This window comes from Equus przewalskii, chromosome 15 (assembly GCF_037783145.1).
Source record: "Equus przewalskii isolate Varuska chromosome 15, EquPr2, whole genome shotgun sequence".
Taxonomy (NCBI): domain Eukaryota; kingdom Metazoa; phylum Chordata; class Mammalia; order Perissodactyla; family Equidae; genus Equus; species Equus przewalskii.
This window is the reverse complement of record NC_091845.1, coordinates 37,051,058-37,069,490: the sequence shown is the minus strand read 5'-3', so window position 1 is coordinate 37,069,490 and position 18,433 is coordinate 37,051,058. Positions and strand designations below refer to the sequence as shown.

The 18,433-nt window shown below is 53.5% G+C and overlaps 1 protein-coding gene across 10 annotated transcripts in view; it reads right to left on the bottom strand.

The window, feature by feature from the left end:
• Positions 1-18,433, bottom strand: part of POC1A (POC1 centriolar protein A) — a 95,743-nt gene that overhangs the window by 6,583 nt on the left and 70,727 nt on the right. For 4 of the 10 annotated variants that reach the window (XM_070575127.1, XM_070575129.1, XM_070575130.1 and 1 more), the window contains one exon: positions 12,526-12,669. The exons of 1 other annotated variant lie outside the window; for it this stretch is intronic. In XM_070575127.1, the coding sequence (XP_070431228.1) occupies positions 12,526-12,669 (144 nt within the window). Of the gene's footprint in view, positions 1-8,054; positions 8,292-12,525; positions 12,670-18,433 lie in introns of those variants that run through there. 5 more of the 10 variants (XM_070575135.1, XM_070575128.1, XM_070575134.1 and 2 more) reach the window with 3 other exon arrangements.

The following is an 18,433-nucleotide window of genomic DNA, read 5'->3' as shown; positions in this document are numbered from 1 at the left end:
CTGTCTCCTACGGGGGCAGCATTAGTAGGGCAGTGACTTCTCTCGCTCACAGTTCAAGATGTGTAAGACATTTTATGTAACACCCTGAAGGACCTTCTGAGTGTGGTATAAAATTAACCGATGTTAAAGTGATAGGCTTTTATTTTTAGTTTCCTAAGAATTGTAGTGATGCTCAAAGAACTTGCACCAAAATGCCAGTGCCCAGCGACATATCTGGCACCCAGGGCCCCCAACTCCAAGTGGGAGAGAACACAACATGGGGGCCATTTTGTCAGATGCCCCCATTCCGTACCTCACAGCCTCAGATGTCTTTTCTCTATGGGCATCAAGTTATCAGGTGTCTGCCAAAGGTCAGCTATGGGCCCCGAGGGGCCCCCAGACCTGGAACAGTTGAGCCTACCTCCCACATTGTTGCCCAAACCACTAATGGCCCAAACTGCCCAGTCTGGGCGCCCTGCGTGGGACAGAGTCTGGGTATGGCCTCTGAGGTGGCCGAGGGGAGAGCCTTCACTCCTGACCATGTGAAGGGGACTCAGGCCTCTGTGGTGCTGCGAGAGGCCAAAGCACGTGTGCAGGGTCTCTGCCTGGCTCACAGCCGTGAGGGCCTGGGCGGCATGGGCTGGGGGCTCTTCAGCAGGCATCACATGGAGGAGGTGAGGGTCCGTGCTCCCTGAGAGAAGAACTCCTCACACCCTCGAAAGTGGTGGAACAAAGCAGAACAGGGGCATCTACGACTGGCCTTGCCTCTGTGCCCCGCATGCCTCGTGAGCCACTGTGCAGTCCCTACTTGCCCACACTCTCCCCCTCCCGTTATGCTGTGGCACTCTCCCTGGGCTTTGTGCGCCTTTCCTTGTCACTCCTTTCTCCTTTGGCCACCTACTTCCCAGCCCCTCCCTCCCCTTCTTTCACCGCCCCCCTCCTCACCTCTTTTTCTCCTGGCCTGGTTTTCTCTTTTTTTTAATTTAACTTATTTTTGCTGAAGAAGATCGGCCCTGAGCTAACAACTGTACCTATCCTTCTTCTATTTTATATGTGGCTTGCTGCCATAGCATGGCTGCTGCCGAGTGATGTAGGTCTGTGCTCGGGAGCTGAACCTGGGCCACCAAAGCGGAGCATGCCAAACTTAACCACTAGGCCACAGGGCCGGCCCTGCTGGTTTCCTCTTGAGGTAGGCTTGTCTTGCATTTTTTCTCAGCTCTTTCCCCCCCACTTCTCATTTCTGCTTCCTCATTAGGCCTCTTTTTCATCCCATTTTCACTTTGTATTTGGAGAGAAAGCAACAAGAAAAGAAGCAGGATTTGTTGGTCTGGCCCACAGGGGCTGAACTCCAAGTGGAGTCCAGTCCCCTGACATGGCTCACCTCCTCTGGGGAGGATGCCTGGGCTGTCAGACCCGGGAAGGAGAGCTCCAACTCTGACAGGGGGGTCCAGGAGGCCTCTGTGAGGAGACAACACAAGAAGGGCCGAAGGAAGTACGTTCCAACCACAAGGTACAGCAGATGCAAAGGCCCTGAGGCAGACAACATGGCACATACTTGGAACTGTCGGAGGCCAGTGTGGTTGGTTTGGAGTGGTTGAGCAGGGAAGAGAGTGTGGTGGTCACAAGGAAGGTAGAGGAGGGATTTCAGGGCCCTTAGCCAAAAAGGGAGAGGGCACAGGGAAGCATCTGCTCTCTGGCACTGCGTCACCAGACTCACAGGTCTGAGCAGGTACAGACAGGGAGGACGGTGCTCCTGAATGCCTATAGCCAGTTTTTAGAGTGCTGGCTCCAGAGTGAGCTCTAGGAGAAGCTTGGCCTAGGAACTGACCATGGCTGTCTGGTGCCACAACAGGCAATGAAACAGACGGGAGTGAACCGACACTTCAGAACACAGACCAAGGGAGCACCCTCTGAGCCAGGTCCCTTCCAGTAGCTGTTCCTCCTCCCAGAGCCACAGCTGCTGCCACCTTTGCTGAAGGCCTCTTGCATAGACCCCACATGCAAATGTAGTGGGAAAACGGGAGCCTCATCTTCTACAAAGCCCCAAGGGGCCACAGTATACCCACGGGCCCTCCTGACAATATCATCCACTCCCATACATTTGTCAGGTGCCCGCCACACGCAACAAACAAGAGACTCTGGCTCTTAGGGCTTCCAGGCACTGATGCGGCTGCAGTACCAGTCCTGTCTGGGCTGGCTTTTGGCAAAGCTGCTCCACCATGACTGACAGTGAATAACATTTGGGAGGAAGAGAAAGAGAACAAGGGTGATCAGCCAGCCAGCCATTCTATCTGCATTTCTCAGATATTTGGCTAGGTCCTTAAGAAATGCTTCCACATGTGTAGGCCTCACTCTAGGCTCCCCCCTGCACTCCTCAATCCCATCTAGCTCTGGGGCAGTCCTTCTTCCCAGTAGCCCCTGCTCTCACCTTAGTCAGGGCACTCTTCCATGTCCACCTCTTGCTCTAAGCAGAGCCCTAGGTGGTACACAGGTCCCCTCTAAGGTGAGTGGTATTGGTTTCTATGGTCAAAATTCCCTCCTAGGCTTCCTTGGAACAGGGAAGACAGGTAGCATGGAGGTGGACAGGGTGGCTGGGCCAGAAGATGGAGGCAGAGAGCTGACATCCAGCCACACACCCCTCAAGCACTCTGCCTTGGCTTGGAGCAGTGGTGGAGGGAAGTAAAACTGCCCTGGGATGGCCGTCTAGCAGGAATCCAGGAGCCTGGGGCATTGGTGTCTGACTGGGCAAGATGGGAGGGGGGCAGGAGGGCTGAAACGATGTGAGGGTGCCATACTAGCAGGAGCCTGCCAGGGCTACAGCGTGGGGAGAAACTCAGGCAGAGGGAAATGAAGTATGTGCGGCAGAGGCAGCACCCCCCGGGGTGAAGCCCAGGAGAGGGCAGTGGGCATGGGGAGCACAGCAGGGCACTAGAGCTGGCTGGGGTGTGGGGGTACACAGCGCAGGAAGAGCTGATGGACCCGCGCTGTCCAACACCCCTCTGGATGCTGCGTTTGGCTGGGTGGGGCAGTCACGTCAGGGCTCTGCCTGAGGAATGTCCTCCCCAGACTGAGGCAGGCCACCCCTGCCCCAGGACGCCCAACATACAGTCAGGGCTGTAGGCCCAGGCCCTTCCCTCTCAGTGACTGCTCCTCTCAGTCCCCATCCTTTAGCCTTGGCTTCCTGGTGTCTTCTGGGTCACCCTTCACCCCTCTGCCCTCTACACTGCTGTGGCTCTGTCCCTGCTTTTCCCATCCAAGAGCTTACGGACAAAGGCCAGACCCCTTGGTGTGGCATTCATGTGGCACTCAAGGCCTGTGTTCTCTGTTACTGCTGCTCTCCCTGCCTGAATCCCACCTACCTGAAACCCCACTGTAGCCCTGTTACCCCAGGGAGTCCTCCTCATTCCCGGCCCAGTACTCAGGTGCCTGCTCTCCTCTGCCAGCGTGTCGTGGCTGTAGCCTGGGTGTGGGCCCTTGGAAAATGCTGTCACAGTGACTCCTGGTCCTCACCTTTGTCTCTGTGGTAAGACTGCAGGCTCCACAGCTGTATTGCCTGGGTTCAAATCTGGGTTCAAATCTGAACTTGACCACTAACATGCTGAGTGGCCTTGGGCAAGTAATCTGTCTCAGGGCTTCAGATTCCTCATCTGTACAATGCATCTCTCATAGAGCCATTGTAATACTATATTAATAGCTAACATTTGTGTGGCACTTGCTCTGGGCACGGGGTACACTGTGGGCAACATGGTTCCCCCAGCTCACAGGGGCCATGGTTGAGCTCTGGGCTATTGGAGGGGAGGGGGCACAGATGGAGCTTGAAGGGGCCCCGAAGAAGGTGGTCTGTGGTCAGGCCTGGTAGGGTCTCAGTCATCAGGGCACGTGGTGGTCTGGCTGCTTCTTAAAATTCTCCTGTGACGGAAAGTTCCTTTTAATCATTTCCAGACTTACTGTTGATTGGGACTCCTCCAGGCGGTCTCCCCAGAGGGGCTGGGATGCCCCAGTCCCCTCCCCCCAGCATAGGAACCAGATTACTGGGAGTAGAGGGTCCCAGGTGCCCTGGATCTGTGAAAGCACAGCCACTCAGCCAGATCACTCAGGGCACTCATTCTAGGCCTCAGGAAACGTCCTGGGGTATGGAGCCCCTGTCTTGACTGTGCCACACAGAATGTCTAACTTTCCTTTGGTTTCATTGCAAAGATGGAAAAATGTGGAATTAATCTCCCCTGTAGCATGGTTTTGACTTCACTTAGATTCTAAAGATCTAAAACAGATGCAATAAAAGGGGAATCTCTCTGCTGTGGGGTCTTGTGAGCTATCAAGACAAAGTGGGCCGCTGGGCCAGCGCCTGCCCAGCTCTGCCTTGTCTCCTGCCAGCTCCAGCTCTGTCTCTTGGTGTCTGTGTGTCTGTGCACACAAGTGTGTGTACATGCAGAGCCCTGACTGACTGATGGTGCTCTGGCCAACCCAGTGCCACATGTCAGGGTTAATAATGGGGGCCAAAGGGGCCAGCTCAGCTCCCTGGGGAAGGGGCTGCTGCCCAGCCCTTCCGACCACCCCAGGCTCTGCCTCTCAGTGCCAGCCTCTGTCCAGAGCCCAGTGTTCTGTGGCACAGGGGACTTCAAGTTAGTGGTGCAAACACTGGCCCTGGAGTGGCCTATTGACGTCCATCAGTCTGAATGCCAGCATCACAAGGATAGAGGTTTTTGTCTATTCTCACTCACTACTGTCTTCTCCCTCCCAGGCACAGCTCTTGGCAAATAGGAGAACACTGAGTGCTGGATGGACAAATGCCAGGCTGTGAGTGCCATGAGGATGCAGAGAATTCAGGTGGCACAGGCCAGCCCAGGTGCCCAGGGCCTAGGGGCAGCCCTACTCTGCAGATGGTTGCCCTATTCACCTGGCTGGTGGGGAACTCTCCCCTGAGCTAGGGCCTCAGACCTGGCAGACTTGAGGGGATGGCGGGGGAGAGAGAGGAGGGCGGGTAGGCTGCAGGGGCCCCGCCAGCTGGCCTTGGGAGGGAGGAGGCTTCCTGGCCTCAGCAGGAAGCAGAGGTGCACAGAGTCGGGGGAAGGCCAGGAAGCAGCCGGTTCCCCTTCTTCCCACCTCAGGCTTGATTTGATGAGGACTGAAAGCTTTGAGGCCTGAATTTCACAGACGAAGGAACAGAGATTCCCTCTCATGCAGATGTCTGACATGCTAACTTGCCCAGGATCACGCTCAGCTGATGTACAAAAAAAGAGTTTCTAAAGAAATTCCTCCCGGGGCTGGCCTGGTGGTGCAGTGGTTAAGTTCACACGTTCTGCTTCTCGGCAGCCGGGGGTTCGCCGGTTCGGATCCCGGGTGCAGACATGGCACCGCTTGGCACGCCATGCTGTAGTAGGTGTCCCACATATAAAGTAGAGGAAGATGGGCATGGATGTTAGCTCAGGGCTAATCTTCCTCATAAAAAAAAAAAAAAAGAAAGAAAGAAATTCCTCCCAATCTCTCTGGGCTCAGCAACTGTCTTTTTCACCACCCCCTTCACCCCACAGTTTGCCGCTAATAACACAAAATGAGCTTTTGCCCCTTGAGCCCACAGGTCCGTGTTGCTGTCTCCCATTATCTCAGGGATATAGGATTTCTCTGATGTTTCTGCAACCCTAGCCCCACCCCTACTGAGGATTAGCTCTGTTCAGGAAGTACATGAAACACTATTTTATATCAGTAGATTAAGGAATTTTGGCTAATTTACCTTCCTCGTGGCTTTATAGTAACTCCTTTTAAATAAACACAGGCTTTTCCTTATTACTGCTTACCCCCAAAGGAGAAGCTATAAAAAGTGGGTCCACTCACCACCATCCACAAAACTGGATGCTCCTGGGATCTGTGGGGTACTACCCACACCAGGAGAGGAGACCTGAGCTGTACGCCCCACCAACAGTGGCCTGGGTGCAAGCTCATCTCTTCTCCAGCCATGCGCAGGCCACCAGGGAAGCCAAGTGTCTGACGGGATGGGCCCCAAGGTGCAGGATGCCAGTCACTGTGAGGCCAGAGGCTCTGCTATACTCTGACTCCAAGCTGAGTGCAAACAGGGCTGAGCACCAGTCATGAACCTTGGCCTTGGCACCTTCTGCATCCCATGTCTTCAGAGGCTGACTTTTCCAACAATCTATGTAAAGTAGTTAATTTACCAAAGCCTGATAAAACACAGTCATCCCAAGTCAGAGAGACTGCTTGGTAGCTTGTTGGAGGCCTGGAAAACCTCAGTATAGTTTAGCAAGTTGGGCTGTGGCCCCTGCCCCAAAGGACCACTCCTCCATATGCCATGCCCCACTGAGTTCAAGGCTTCTGTCTGCTTTTTCTCCTCCACTTAGCCATGGCCACTGTGGGTACAGTGAGGGTCTGTACCAACAGTTCAGGCCTAGATAGGGCCCTCTACAGAGTGGGCGGAGGGCAGTGGCAGGCCTGACTGCAGCCTTCCCCGACCCTGCTCTAGCGGCGCTTCATTCAGGAGAGCGCCAAATGACCACAGGGTCAAGGGTGGCTTGGTTAATCTCAGAGCCATGCAGGCTCATTTGGGGTTGCTTGTCACAACCAGAATACTCATAGGCTCCTTCTTGTGGCGTGTGCTTGACCCTTCCTTGGAGGGCCCTTGGGTCCCCAGGGAAGCAAGAATAAATCACGTGGAGTCCCCTTCTTCCCTCCTCTCAGAGTAATCCCAGAGTCAGTCTGGACGAGCTGTCCCTGCATGGGCCTTGCTCTCCCACTCCGGCCCCTGCTCCCCCTCCCCCAGCTCCAGCCTGCTCGGGGCCTCACAGGAGAAATCTCAGATGACCAGGAACATTCCCAGGCCCTAGAGGTAACCGCAGCCATCCTGAGCCCAGCCGGTGGGCGGGGGCCTTCAATCTGAAGCTTCTTTGGGGGAGGGGTGCTTTCTGACACAACCGCACATGGGACAGAAGATGGAGCTGCCACGCAGCCCCCTCTGCAGTGACAAACACAAGCTCGCCCCATCTTCAAGTGCTGCCAGCAGCACTGGCCCTGACTCGGTACTGGGGAAATGCGGTTTCTCCTGTGCCTATGTATTTGCAAAGCCAAGGAGCCTGTGGGTAAACTGCCAAGAAGAGCAATGGGGCTGGGGGTGGGCCAGAGCCCAGCCTCTCTGCCACTGGCTAGAGTCAGACCCCAAATGTGTCTCTGACACAGACCAGAGAGAGTCTTGAGTCCCTCATCCCCTGGAAGCAGTGTCTGAACAGGAAAAACAAGTCTCTTGTCTCTAAAGTCCAAGTGGTGGGAGCTCCAACTGTCCTGAATTCGCCTTTGGCCCAAGGGCAGCCTTTAAATGTCCATAAAGAGGAGGATGGCTAAACGCACTCTGGACAATGTAGGCCAAGTGGTTAGGTGTGCTGATGTGGAGAGAAACCAGAGCTACCCCTGCGGCACCGCCTCTGTGTGCGACGATATCAGGAGGGCTGTGCACACCCTATAGACAGGGATCACCGGGTGGGATGGGAGTGACTTTCACTCTGTACCTGCCCAACAAATTTGGTCTGGGCCCACCTGGGAAGACCAGCCCCCAGAGAAAATGGTGTAGCTGCTTTAAAATCTGCAGTCTGTTTCCGTAAGCAGCAACTGTCTGCCCAGGAAAAAGGAACACTGAGAGCCCCTGAGAGTGGTCAGGCAGCTCAGCCCATGCCACGGCGGGCCCAGGTTCCCACCTTCCCCACCAGCAAGGAACCAGACCTGAGCAGCCAATCCAACAGGGAACTGCTGGGACCATGGAGGGGAGGGTCGAGGTGTCTCAAAGCAAACGGGCCTTCTACCCAACTCCCAAAAGCAAACAGGCAAAAGTCCTCAGCCTTGTTGAGTTAGGACAGCAGAGTTACAACAACCTGGACATTTAACAAAGCTAAATGCCAGTAACTCAAACCAGCAGGGATGGGGGGCCCCTGCCTGCTTCCCACCACGTGCATGTTCCAGTCCCGGAGGCCAGCAGCCCCCAGTGAGTCACAGGAACTTGAACGTGACATCATAGCATTGCTGTGGCCAGCCTGAATCAGCACGGGTGCCATAAAAAAACACACTTGGAACAGGAATTTCATGGCTTGGTATTTTTAAAAAGCAGCAAGACGTGAAACTGGAGTCAAAAATAACTTTGCTGTGGGCTTCTGAGGCAAAACCACCAAGCTGCTTGTGGGGCCTGCGCCCCTCACTGTAGCCTCCCCAGCTCCTGGGTATTGTCCACATCTCTGCATCCCACCTCCTCACACGTGAGAAAGACCCAGGGCCTCTGCAACTTCCAGACACCAGGCAAATGTCTGTCACTCAGGAGCCTGCGAAGGAAGCAAAGGGAGCCATGCAGGAGGTGAGCTCATGCAGCAAAGCTAGCTGTGGAAAACAGCCTCTCCCTGTTCACTGGTTAGTTTTCCAGCATCTGTGAAAGGGACTCCAAATCACTCAGTGGCACCCTCACAAAAACACGAGGGGAAAAGTCTGGGCCTCTGTCTGGATACCCACTGAAGGCCCATCACCAAGCAAGCAGACCCAACAGCCACAGGGTCCACCCTGGAGTCCTGCCTCTAGGTGTGGCCACAAGGGGAGGGTCCTGGCCATGGGCGGATATGAGAAGTGACTCATGGAAAGAAGGCCCTAAGGGAAGTCTCGGCCCCACCTGAGACACTGACCTTTGCTGCCCACTCCATGGGACAGACAGACAGGCAGTGTTTAAAGTCTCCCCTCTATAGAGAAAGAAACCAAGACTGACCCAGGTCCACAGGGACAGAAAGAGGCAAAGCTGCGCCAGAGCAGCTGGGGCCTCTGATTTCTGGTCTGTACTTCTCTCTAGACCTTGCGGGCCTCTGGGGTTGGGCCAACTTTATCAGGAAGACAAGACTTGGGGCAGGCCCAGCAAGTCAGTGACCCAGGGCAGCCACAGGACAGGTGTGTCCTCTCTCCAGAGCAGGAGGGGGCCCAGGACAGGCTTAACAGATGAAGAGGGGGGCACACACAGTACACAGCACTCATACCCATGACTTCAGCCCTCGTAGCTCCTGAGAATTCCCATGAGGGGTTCTGAGGAGCAAAGAGTCTCCCAAAGAAAAACCTAAATTCCTTTGTTAGGAAATATATTTCCCTCAAAAACCATTACAATAACTCGATTCAGGGATGGCTGTCATAAGAAGTATACATCTTCAAAGAGCTTCAATCTAGGCCCCTGAAGCCTGGGTCCAGGTTTAAGGCTCCCATCTAATGGGCCCTAGGACCCATCCCTGATTTTCAATAGCACCCAGTGCACCCCAACGCCCCTGTCACCTCCTGGACCCTCTTCCTTCCTGTAGCTGGGCAAAGACTTCTTCTTTCTCTCCCTCTCATCCTACTGCCTAGCCAGACCACTAGTCTCACTGGCAGCTCAAAAGCATTCCTGGGACTCAAGCCCAGCAGTTAGAGGCCTGTGGAATGTCCACTCCTGCCACTCCTATGTCACCTGGCCACCCTGGTGCTGTCCCCACTGCCCTGTGGAGAACACAACTTCACATTGTGCTTCACAAAGCAGCCAGCACAAGTCTAGACCATCCAGTCAACCAAGAGCTTCACAACAGTGCTCAGAGGACACGAGCTGGCTAGACTCTCCCCACCTTACAAGACAGGAAACTGAGGCTCTGGGGAGCGACATCACCCACCCAACATCACCCAGGTGATGAATGGTGCAGTTGGCCCTCAAATCTAGGAGGGCAGGTGTGCCCAGGCTGACAGTCAGGTGGCCCACTGGGCTGAGAAGAGGAGCCCTGAAACCCAAGGTCACTGAACTATGAAGTGGGAAAGCCAGGATTTGCACTCAGAAAAGCTCTGAGTCACGTCTCTCCAAGGGCTCGCTCAGCTGCCTGACCTCTGGGCCTTTGCTTTGCACAGAGGTGCCACTGAGGAGGACTGAGACTGAGTCCCTGGCCTTCTGACCAGTGCCAAATGGGCCACAAACATCGAGAGAGGAGCACTCGATCACCGGGCCTCACCCAGTCTGTTGAGCAGGAAGGCAGGCTCTGAGGACTGGGAGTCTCTGCAATGGGGTGCCCTCCTCATGTCACTCAGGGGTTGGAGGCTCTGTGACTCACTCAGTAAACATCCCCAGCCACTGCCCACTGCAGCCCCCATGGTTCTTCCCTGGAAGGATGTCCTGCAGGACACAGCCCCGAAGGCAGTTTCTTTCTCGGAGGCCACTTTGAAGCAGACTTCCTTGGGGAGGAAGGGGCAATGAGGGGGGTGGGATGGAGGAGAACAGCATGATTCAGATGGACAACTTTGAAGGAGCAGTCAGTGTTGGGGTGGCAGAGACACTCCTACCCCTCCAGAGCACAGAGGCACATTGGGATGGTGAGGAGCGCCTCCCCGAAGTGGCAGCATCGGAGGCCAATATCCACAGACCAAGGAGGCTCAGAGCCGGGCTGAGCTATTCACACAGGGAGAAGGATGGCAGTGGTTGCTCGGCTCTAGGCCTCAAGGGAACCTCCAGAAAGGGGGCTGCCCTCAGCTAGGCCGGTCCCAAGAGGAGGGGGCAGGGAACCTCCAAGCCCAGTGAGGACAGCTCTGGCTGTATGGAATACCTCAGCTAGAGCCCCAACTCCACGAGAGGAGGCGGGCCTGGAAACAACCAGTGACCAAAACGGAGGGGAGCACGCGGATTGGGGCAAATGCACCTCCTACTGTTTTGAAAATGGATTGCACTTTAAGGCCTCAACTGGGGGCTTCATCTGTGGTTTCCTCAGGACACGTCAAGTCCATCAGGAACATGCCGCACTTTGTGGCATTCAGGAATATACGCTGCTTGGCAAAGCACTTTGGTTGATGGGCTTGGCATCTGGTCGGGGGTGGAGCACCGTATGGATTTGCAAAGGGGCTGAACGGTGTGAGGTAGGACAAGGGTGCCACAGAGACATCCAAACCCCCGGCCACAGGCCAAGGCCACAAGAGAGCCTCACTTATTCTCTGTGATACCGGTTCCTTACAATGTTACTATCATTCTCCTAACTGCCAATACAGGACAAAACCTCCCATGTGCGCCCCTAAAACTCAGTGACGGGAAGTGTTCTTAGTGTTATACTCCTCTGGATCCAAGGAAACTATTTTTAATCATCTGCTCAGACTTAATTTCCAATTTTATCCTATAAAGTTCTAATTGATTCCACCTCCCCTGATCTCTCACTTGATGTGGCTGTGAAGAACAGGAGGCAGGCTTGGCAGTTTCTGACGGGTTTGAGGTAGGGGATTTTTCTTTTAAGTCTTTGCATGTTGCTCATCTCTCTCTCTTACCACATGCCGCCTTCTCAAGGGTTAACAGGCTTGCAGAAATGTCTGTATGATGTGCCTGTAAGGAGTCCCACCATCCCCCAGCCAACCATGCCTGACCTTTCCCTTCAAACATCCATCCTTCAGTGCATCCAAGGTGTGCAGTACCAGCTGGGACACTGTGACACGATGTGAAGGAGCTTTCCTTACTTAGCCTCAGATCCAGAGGTAGAGAAAGGATGCCATGCCACTTCAGCTCCATTTCCATCACACACTCAAGGGTCCTTTGCGTCCCTACCACACCCTCACTCTACCCCGGAGCTGGCACAGGAGTAGGGGCCGGAGGGTCTGCACCCAGAGCCAAGGAGGGAAGGGATCCGAGGATCTTTAAATCCTGCCTTGGCCCTGCTACCAACACCACCTATATGCCCCATGCCAGCCACATTGGGCTTCGCTCATTGCCTGGATGTGCCCATGGCCCTTCAGACCTGCAAGTAGGCTGCTCCCTCTGCCAGGACCACTCTCCCACTCCAGGATGAGATGCCCCAGTGGGCAGGGCTGCAGTGCTGGCTGACACTTCTTGTCAGGGCATTTTGCTCTTACTGAAACTGCTGCACTGCAAATCTGTGTTATGAGCTGCCGGATGAAAGCACACTCCAGAGGGCGTGGCCCACATCTGTCTCGTTGATGAGGGTCAGTGCCACAGCTAACATTTACTGAGCAGCTACCGAGGGCCAGGCATAGGCCAAACACTTCCCACAGATTCATCTCCTTTAATCCTTACCACAAACATGGGAAGCAGAGCCCAGGACCACTGCACATCACAGATAAACACACCAGGGCATGGAGAGCTGAAGGGATTTCTCCAAAGTCACTCAGAGGATAAGGAGCAGTGCCAGCTTTAGGCCAGAGCCTGGGCTCTTGGATGCCTTGACTCACAGCTTGCAGCTCCCCAGCATGTCCCTGGAGTGCCCACCCAGTGAAAAGTGGAATGAACGAACAGACAGTGTTTCTCTTGAAGCTCTGTTGTGGCCCAGGCCAGCCCTGGGTGGGCACATCCTGGCAGGATCCAGTGTTGGTGATTCTGGGGTCCAGTGGCTTGACCAGCTCTCAGATGGCTCTGTCAGCAGGACCCCAGGGCAGGCAACGCTATTTCATTAATTTGGGCTGGAAACTAGGTCCATTAAAATTATGTTTTTTAAAAATCCAGTACCTGCTGGCCAACTTCAAATAGTCCAAATGCCAGGCCAAGTGCAGACAATGGGATGAACTAATGTCACGACCTACCTGGGTGAGGACATCCAGCTGGCCCACAATGTGCTCCAGTGTGCTGGTCAGTGTCTGGGGCATGCTGATGGGCTCCTGGGGCTGGCTCTGCACTGACTCCTGACTCCTGCCTCTGCCTGGTGGGATGGGGAAATCCACTTCTGGCTAGTCAAAGACAATGAAAGGAAAGAGAGTCCCTTAGTCTTGAGTCAGTACCTGAGGAAACACTGAGAGAGGAATAGCCCCTCCAAAGGATTAAGTGGAAAACCACCAGCAAACTTAAGGAAATGAGTTCCAAATGTTGGTGAGAAATGAAGTGTGGCGGGGCCACACACTTCCACATCCGGGCCTGCACACCCCCTTCCAGGCCTTCCTTTCCAAGCAGAGACCATGACTGGGGAGCAGAATCAGAGTACCTGGCAGTCCGGCTGAGGGGGCCTGGGAGGGATGTGCAGATGGACCAGTGAGTGCCCTCAGCTGGCTCTTGGGGGCCCTCAGGGAGGCCTGGCCAGCTTCCAACTCTTCATATGGCCTGCATCCCCCCGTAGGCCTCTCAGAGTCCAGAGACCCTGAAACCTGGCCTAACACTGAAGTCACTCCTCCTTCTGGTTAGCTCAATGCCGGTTCCCCACCCCTAGGATGCGGATAGCCCAGAACTGGTGGGTGGATGTTCCAACCCTGCCCTGGCACAGATCCGCTGGGAAAAGAGGGATTCTACGTGAACGTCCTGGCCAGATGGGCAGCGGGAGGCAGACTCCACAGGACAGGGGTCCCAGGCTACTTCAAACAAGACTCCAGGAATGTGACGGGCTACATGTTTCTGCCTAAGATCTTCAGTCCCCAAATGCAGAAACCGACCACCACCACCACCGAGGGCAAGCGATTTCCTAACGGGACTCGTTCTAGTCCAACATATGTCCCCCAAGTCAGGGACTGCTCTGTTCAAAGATGAAAGTTTCTCCTGACCTAGAAGGCGCGGTGCACATGTTCAGTAGGGCAGGATTCCCAGAGCTATCCGGTTCCCAAGGACACAGTCGGCAGACACCCTGGTTTTGGTCTTAGAACCTACAATTCCTCTATGGATTTGTTCTGTGTGGGAATGACGCGCTTGGTGAGGCTCACGCTCTCAGCCAGCCCCAAAATCCCAGTAACCTATCAATGCAGCCACACTTGGGGCTCAGGGTTTTCAACCACGACCTCACTAATGGACACTCCAGTGTTACCATGTCACTCCCCAGCTCTGCCAGTCCTCCAGGGCTCTCCATTGCCTTTGGGAGAAAATTTAAGCCCTTTGACAAGGCACTCTGCTCTAGCCTGCCACCTTCTGCAGCTCCCCTCCTGCCTCGGCACCCTTGTACCCAGCTCCCACAGTCCTCTCTGTTGGGAAAGCCCTCATCCACTCTTACTTCCCCCTGCTCAGAGCATCCTGTCCTCCACTCACTTTGCAACCCTGCACCCCCCATCAGAAGCTCCTCTGTGCTCCTGCACACCTGGGCCTGGTGTGCCTGGGCCTGCCCCATCCCTGCCCTGTTCCTCTGGTTACTGCATCTCTAGGGACCAAGGCACATGAGTGGAATGAATCGATGCCAGCCTGCCCACAGGGCCCACCGCCCACCCGTGTGTCTGTGTGCCTCTCCCTATCTCCCGCCTGCACTCACCACTCCTCTCTCCTCTAAACCCAGGACATCTCTGGGCTCAAAGCTTGCCAACTACCCATGCACCACAGAGCCAAGGCTACTCCACCCAGCACCCCTCCACCCCCCAGTTCCACAGCCAGTGGAGTATACATGCTATGATGGGGCTCATCTAGGATGCCTGCACACCTGCCCAGCACCTGGCCCTGACAACACTAGGCTACCTGCACACCTGCCATCAGCAGCTGGCATGTATCTCCTCTGAGTCTGCCCATCTCCTGGACGAATCCACAGCAGCCTATCTCTGGGAAGATGCTCTGCCCTGAACATGCTCACATGACTGGGCATCAGAGTCCTTGAAAATAATCAACCCAAGAGAAGATTCCCAATCAGCAAACGATGGAAATTCAGCACATGGACCCTATCTGCATATTTTCCTTTATTAGGAAAGTATTCTAATCTCATAGATAACAAACTCTCAAGTGCACATCGATTTGAACTTGGGAAAAATGCAGGACCTGGGTGGTTAAAGAAAAACTGGAATATGAGACACAAGCCAGAGGGGTATTCTTGAAAACAGGAACAGTCATGTCCATGTGCCCATCGTGGGCATGTCTGCTGTGGTGCTGTGGCCATTTTGTAAGACCTTGGCGCACCAGGGCTAGGGCAATTCCAGTCCTCTAGGCATCAATGCACTTCAGATCCCAATGCACAGCCAGAAGTCCACCCCAAAAGGAAATGTTTCAGAAGCCTCACCTTCACCAGCCAGCCTTCACCTCACAGCAGCAGCCCCCAGACACAGCAGAGTCAGTAAGGAAGAGCAATGACTCAGGCAGGCCTTGGTCAACATCTGAGCTCCACCACTGGCCAGTTAGGTGTCCCTGGGCAAGAGGTTTAACCTCTCTGGGCCTCCATTTCCACCTCTGTAAAATGGGGGTGATGAGTGGGCCTGCCCTTCAAAGGGCTGGGCTGTGAGAAGCACTTATCTGAAATCACCAGCAGGCTTTCTTGAGAAGCAACCGTAGTCCTGTACCCACTACTTCCAAAGGACCCCCCTTTCAGACATGCACACTCTTCCTGTGCACAGAGTCCCTATGGCTCCCTCGGGAAAGGCCACCAGAGGGAGGGTGGGAGCTGGGAAGCCCTCTGTCCTAACAGCCAGCATCCTCAAGGAGTGGCCAGACGGGTGCTGCCTGCTGCTTGGGAAGGAGGGAATGGAAATTCTGAGTGTTTCTGCAGAGCAGCCCAGAAACCAACAGTGCCGAGCTGAGCCTCTGGAAGCACAGTGACGATGGGGAGTGTGTGTATGTGTGTGTACCACTCACTTTAGCAACAGGAACTCTCCGTTTGAGCCAAAGGCAAGCCAGCTCCAAGGGAGTACTGAGGACAGCAATCACATGCCCAAGCCAGGGAGGCAGCCTTTGGGAGAAAGCGCTACAGCAGGAAACACCATGTTTTCCCATCTACTCCAAGCTTTCATGGGTTGTGTCCACTTTACAACAAAGGAAACTGAGACTCAGATACGAAGTAACTGCCAGCCTCAAGCTTCACTCACAAGTCTAGGGTCCTACCTGCCCTGGGCCATTCCTCTGGGCACGCCATCTGGTCCCCATCTTACCTTCACTAAGACACAGCCCTTCTCAGCTTCCTTGTCCACTCTCATCAGCAGACATTATAGCACTCAACAAACTGCCAGCCCAGCATAGAAAGATGGCAATTGCTGCTTACTTCCTACCTACGGTGTGCCAATGTTTTATATATGTCACTTCATCTAATCCTTATAATGTCCCTTCACAGCAGCCATTATTAACCTTATTTTTCAGATGGAGAAGCAGGCTCCGGGAGGTTAAATAACTTGCTCTAAGTCACCCAGGAAATGACAGAGCTGGGATCTGAACCCAAGTACAGACAGTGCCGACACCAGGTAGCTCTGACAGGTGACATGGCCTGCAGTTTTGCTTCGACGTGCCCAGCTTCTCTCTTACATCCCCATGAAGGCCCCCAGCTCCTGAGTCTAACATTTTTTGTGTCATTCCCTCACCCCACCTGTCCTGGAATGCCTGCCCGGCACAGAGCTGAAAACAGAGCAGGCCTTCCAAAAACACTCGACACCTCAAAGAGCCAAGCCCACCACAGTGACATTCCTGTGTAATGAAACCTTCCCAAGGCAAAGGGTCAACAGCTCCGCCCTCCACAGCATCGCAGCTGCTCACCTGCACTCTAGCACCCTGAAGATGTAGCATTTCCCCAAGAGCCTGGCAAGTAAGCAATAAAGCAGAGCTAAGAAGATGACAGGCAAGAGTGGGAAGAGACACATGCACTGGGGCTGGGAGTGACCACAGTGGCAGAATAACGAGAGCAGCGTTGAAGGGGTAAATCGTATCAGTGCTTTGTCTGTTGAGCATCAAAGGGAACTAGGGGCCTGCCTGGTGGTCCTAGCCGGTATATCCTGAGTGAAACCACAGTATCATTAACCCACACATCCACACCTACAGAGCTGCACCAAGTCTACAATTTTCACTTTCGCCAAATATAAACACCTTAACATCAAAAGAAAAACAAAGGTGAAACTCACACTAGATGAATCTATTTAACTTTGTGGAAATCTCACTTGGGGTCTATAGGTGTTCCCTCTCACCCCACCACGGTGTGGGGTCCTGGCTCACAATAGGGTTGACCTTCTGCTTGCCTCAGTTTCTGTTGCTGCCAGCCTGTCATATGCCACCAAGAGCTCAGCACTTCACACACAGTAGGAATTGCATAAATATCTGTGGATCTCAGCCACTCAAACACATGGGTAACTAACCCATAAATTTTCATTAAAAAACCAAACAAAACAGCTTGCAGGTCTTCCTTGTGACAAGAAATCAACCCATCTGGGGTTAACTTCTTGACTGGTCTCTGGATTGACTACGGTCTCACTTTTCCAAGATGCAGGTATGGATAAGGAGCTTCCACCAAGGAATATAAAGTTGGAGAAAGCGTTAATCCCATCCTAACAAGAAAAAGACCGACAATCTAAAAGAATCATAACTTTTCTTAAATCAGATAGCTGAGGTCACAGAGCAAACGACGAGCCTGAAATCTAAGGAAAGACAGACTTTTACAAGGAAAAGAGGAAGTGAGCATCAGCTCACCTCTGGCAAAGCACAGGAAAAAGGGACACTGCGTGCCATACAAGTGGGTAAGAAGAACTGAGTTATGAGTTTCAAAAATTTCTAGAGACTGAGTGTGAACAGGGTGAGAGTGGAGAACCCCTGGGAGCCACAGATACAAGGGCAGTTTGCACCCACTCACAGGTTCTTCTCTATAGACCTCTACTGGGCGTCCATGAGAAAGAGGGGGGACAGGGCAGTAGAGAGCAGAAAACCATCGTTGAGGGTACAGACCTGGAGGAGGGGAGTAGACATGGAAAAGGCATGAAGTCCTGCCAGGACCCTAGTCCATTACAGAACAAAATCCTTAAGCTACTAGGGGAAGAGCAAAGAAAGATAAAAACCCCTCTGCCCTTGGAGAAGAGGCAGGAAACCATCCTGAGCCAAGATCACTGAGGGCTCCTATGGCTGAGGGAGAGGCAGGACTTTGGCTGAGAATGCCCTACTTCTGAGATCCAGGACATAGGGCCTGACTAAGACTGAAGCTGGGCCAGGACAACAGAGAATCCCCCCAACAAAGCTAGCAAGCACCACGTAACAAGCAACAGCAGCCTATCACTGGAGGAGGGGCCAGAGCATGGAAACAGACACCCTCTAAGGAGGAGACCCCCAGGAAGGCAGAAAGCTGCGGGTGGAGCAGGAACATTGAGAAAAACCCTCCAACACCCAGACCTCACTCTATGTGCAGGGTGGGTGTTGCCCAACTAAGCTCAACTCCTGATAAGACAGACTATTTACCTTAGTTTCTCCTAAACATGCTGTCTGGCATTCAACCAAAAATTATGAGACACACAAAAAGGCAAGGGGAAAAAACCCCACTGTCAAGAGACCAAGCAATCACCAGAATCAGATTCAGATGACTTAGATGTTGGCACTATCAGACAGAGGATTTAAAATAACTATGATTAATGTTAAAGGTTCTACTGGAAAATGTGGATGACACACATGAACAGGTGGGGAATTTCAGCAGAGAGGTAGAAATTGTAAGAGTCAATGGAAATGCTAGAAATAAGAAACCCAGTAACAGATATGAAGAATGGCTTTGATGGACTATTAGAAGGGTCAACTCAGCTGAGGAAAATAAATCAATGACTTCAAAGATAGATCAGTTCCTCAAACTGAAACACAAAAGGGAAAAAA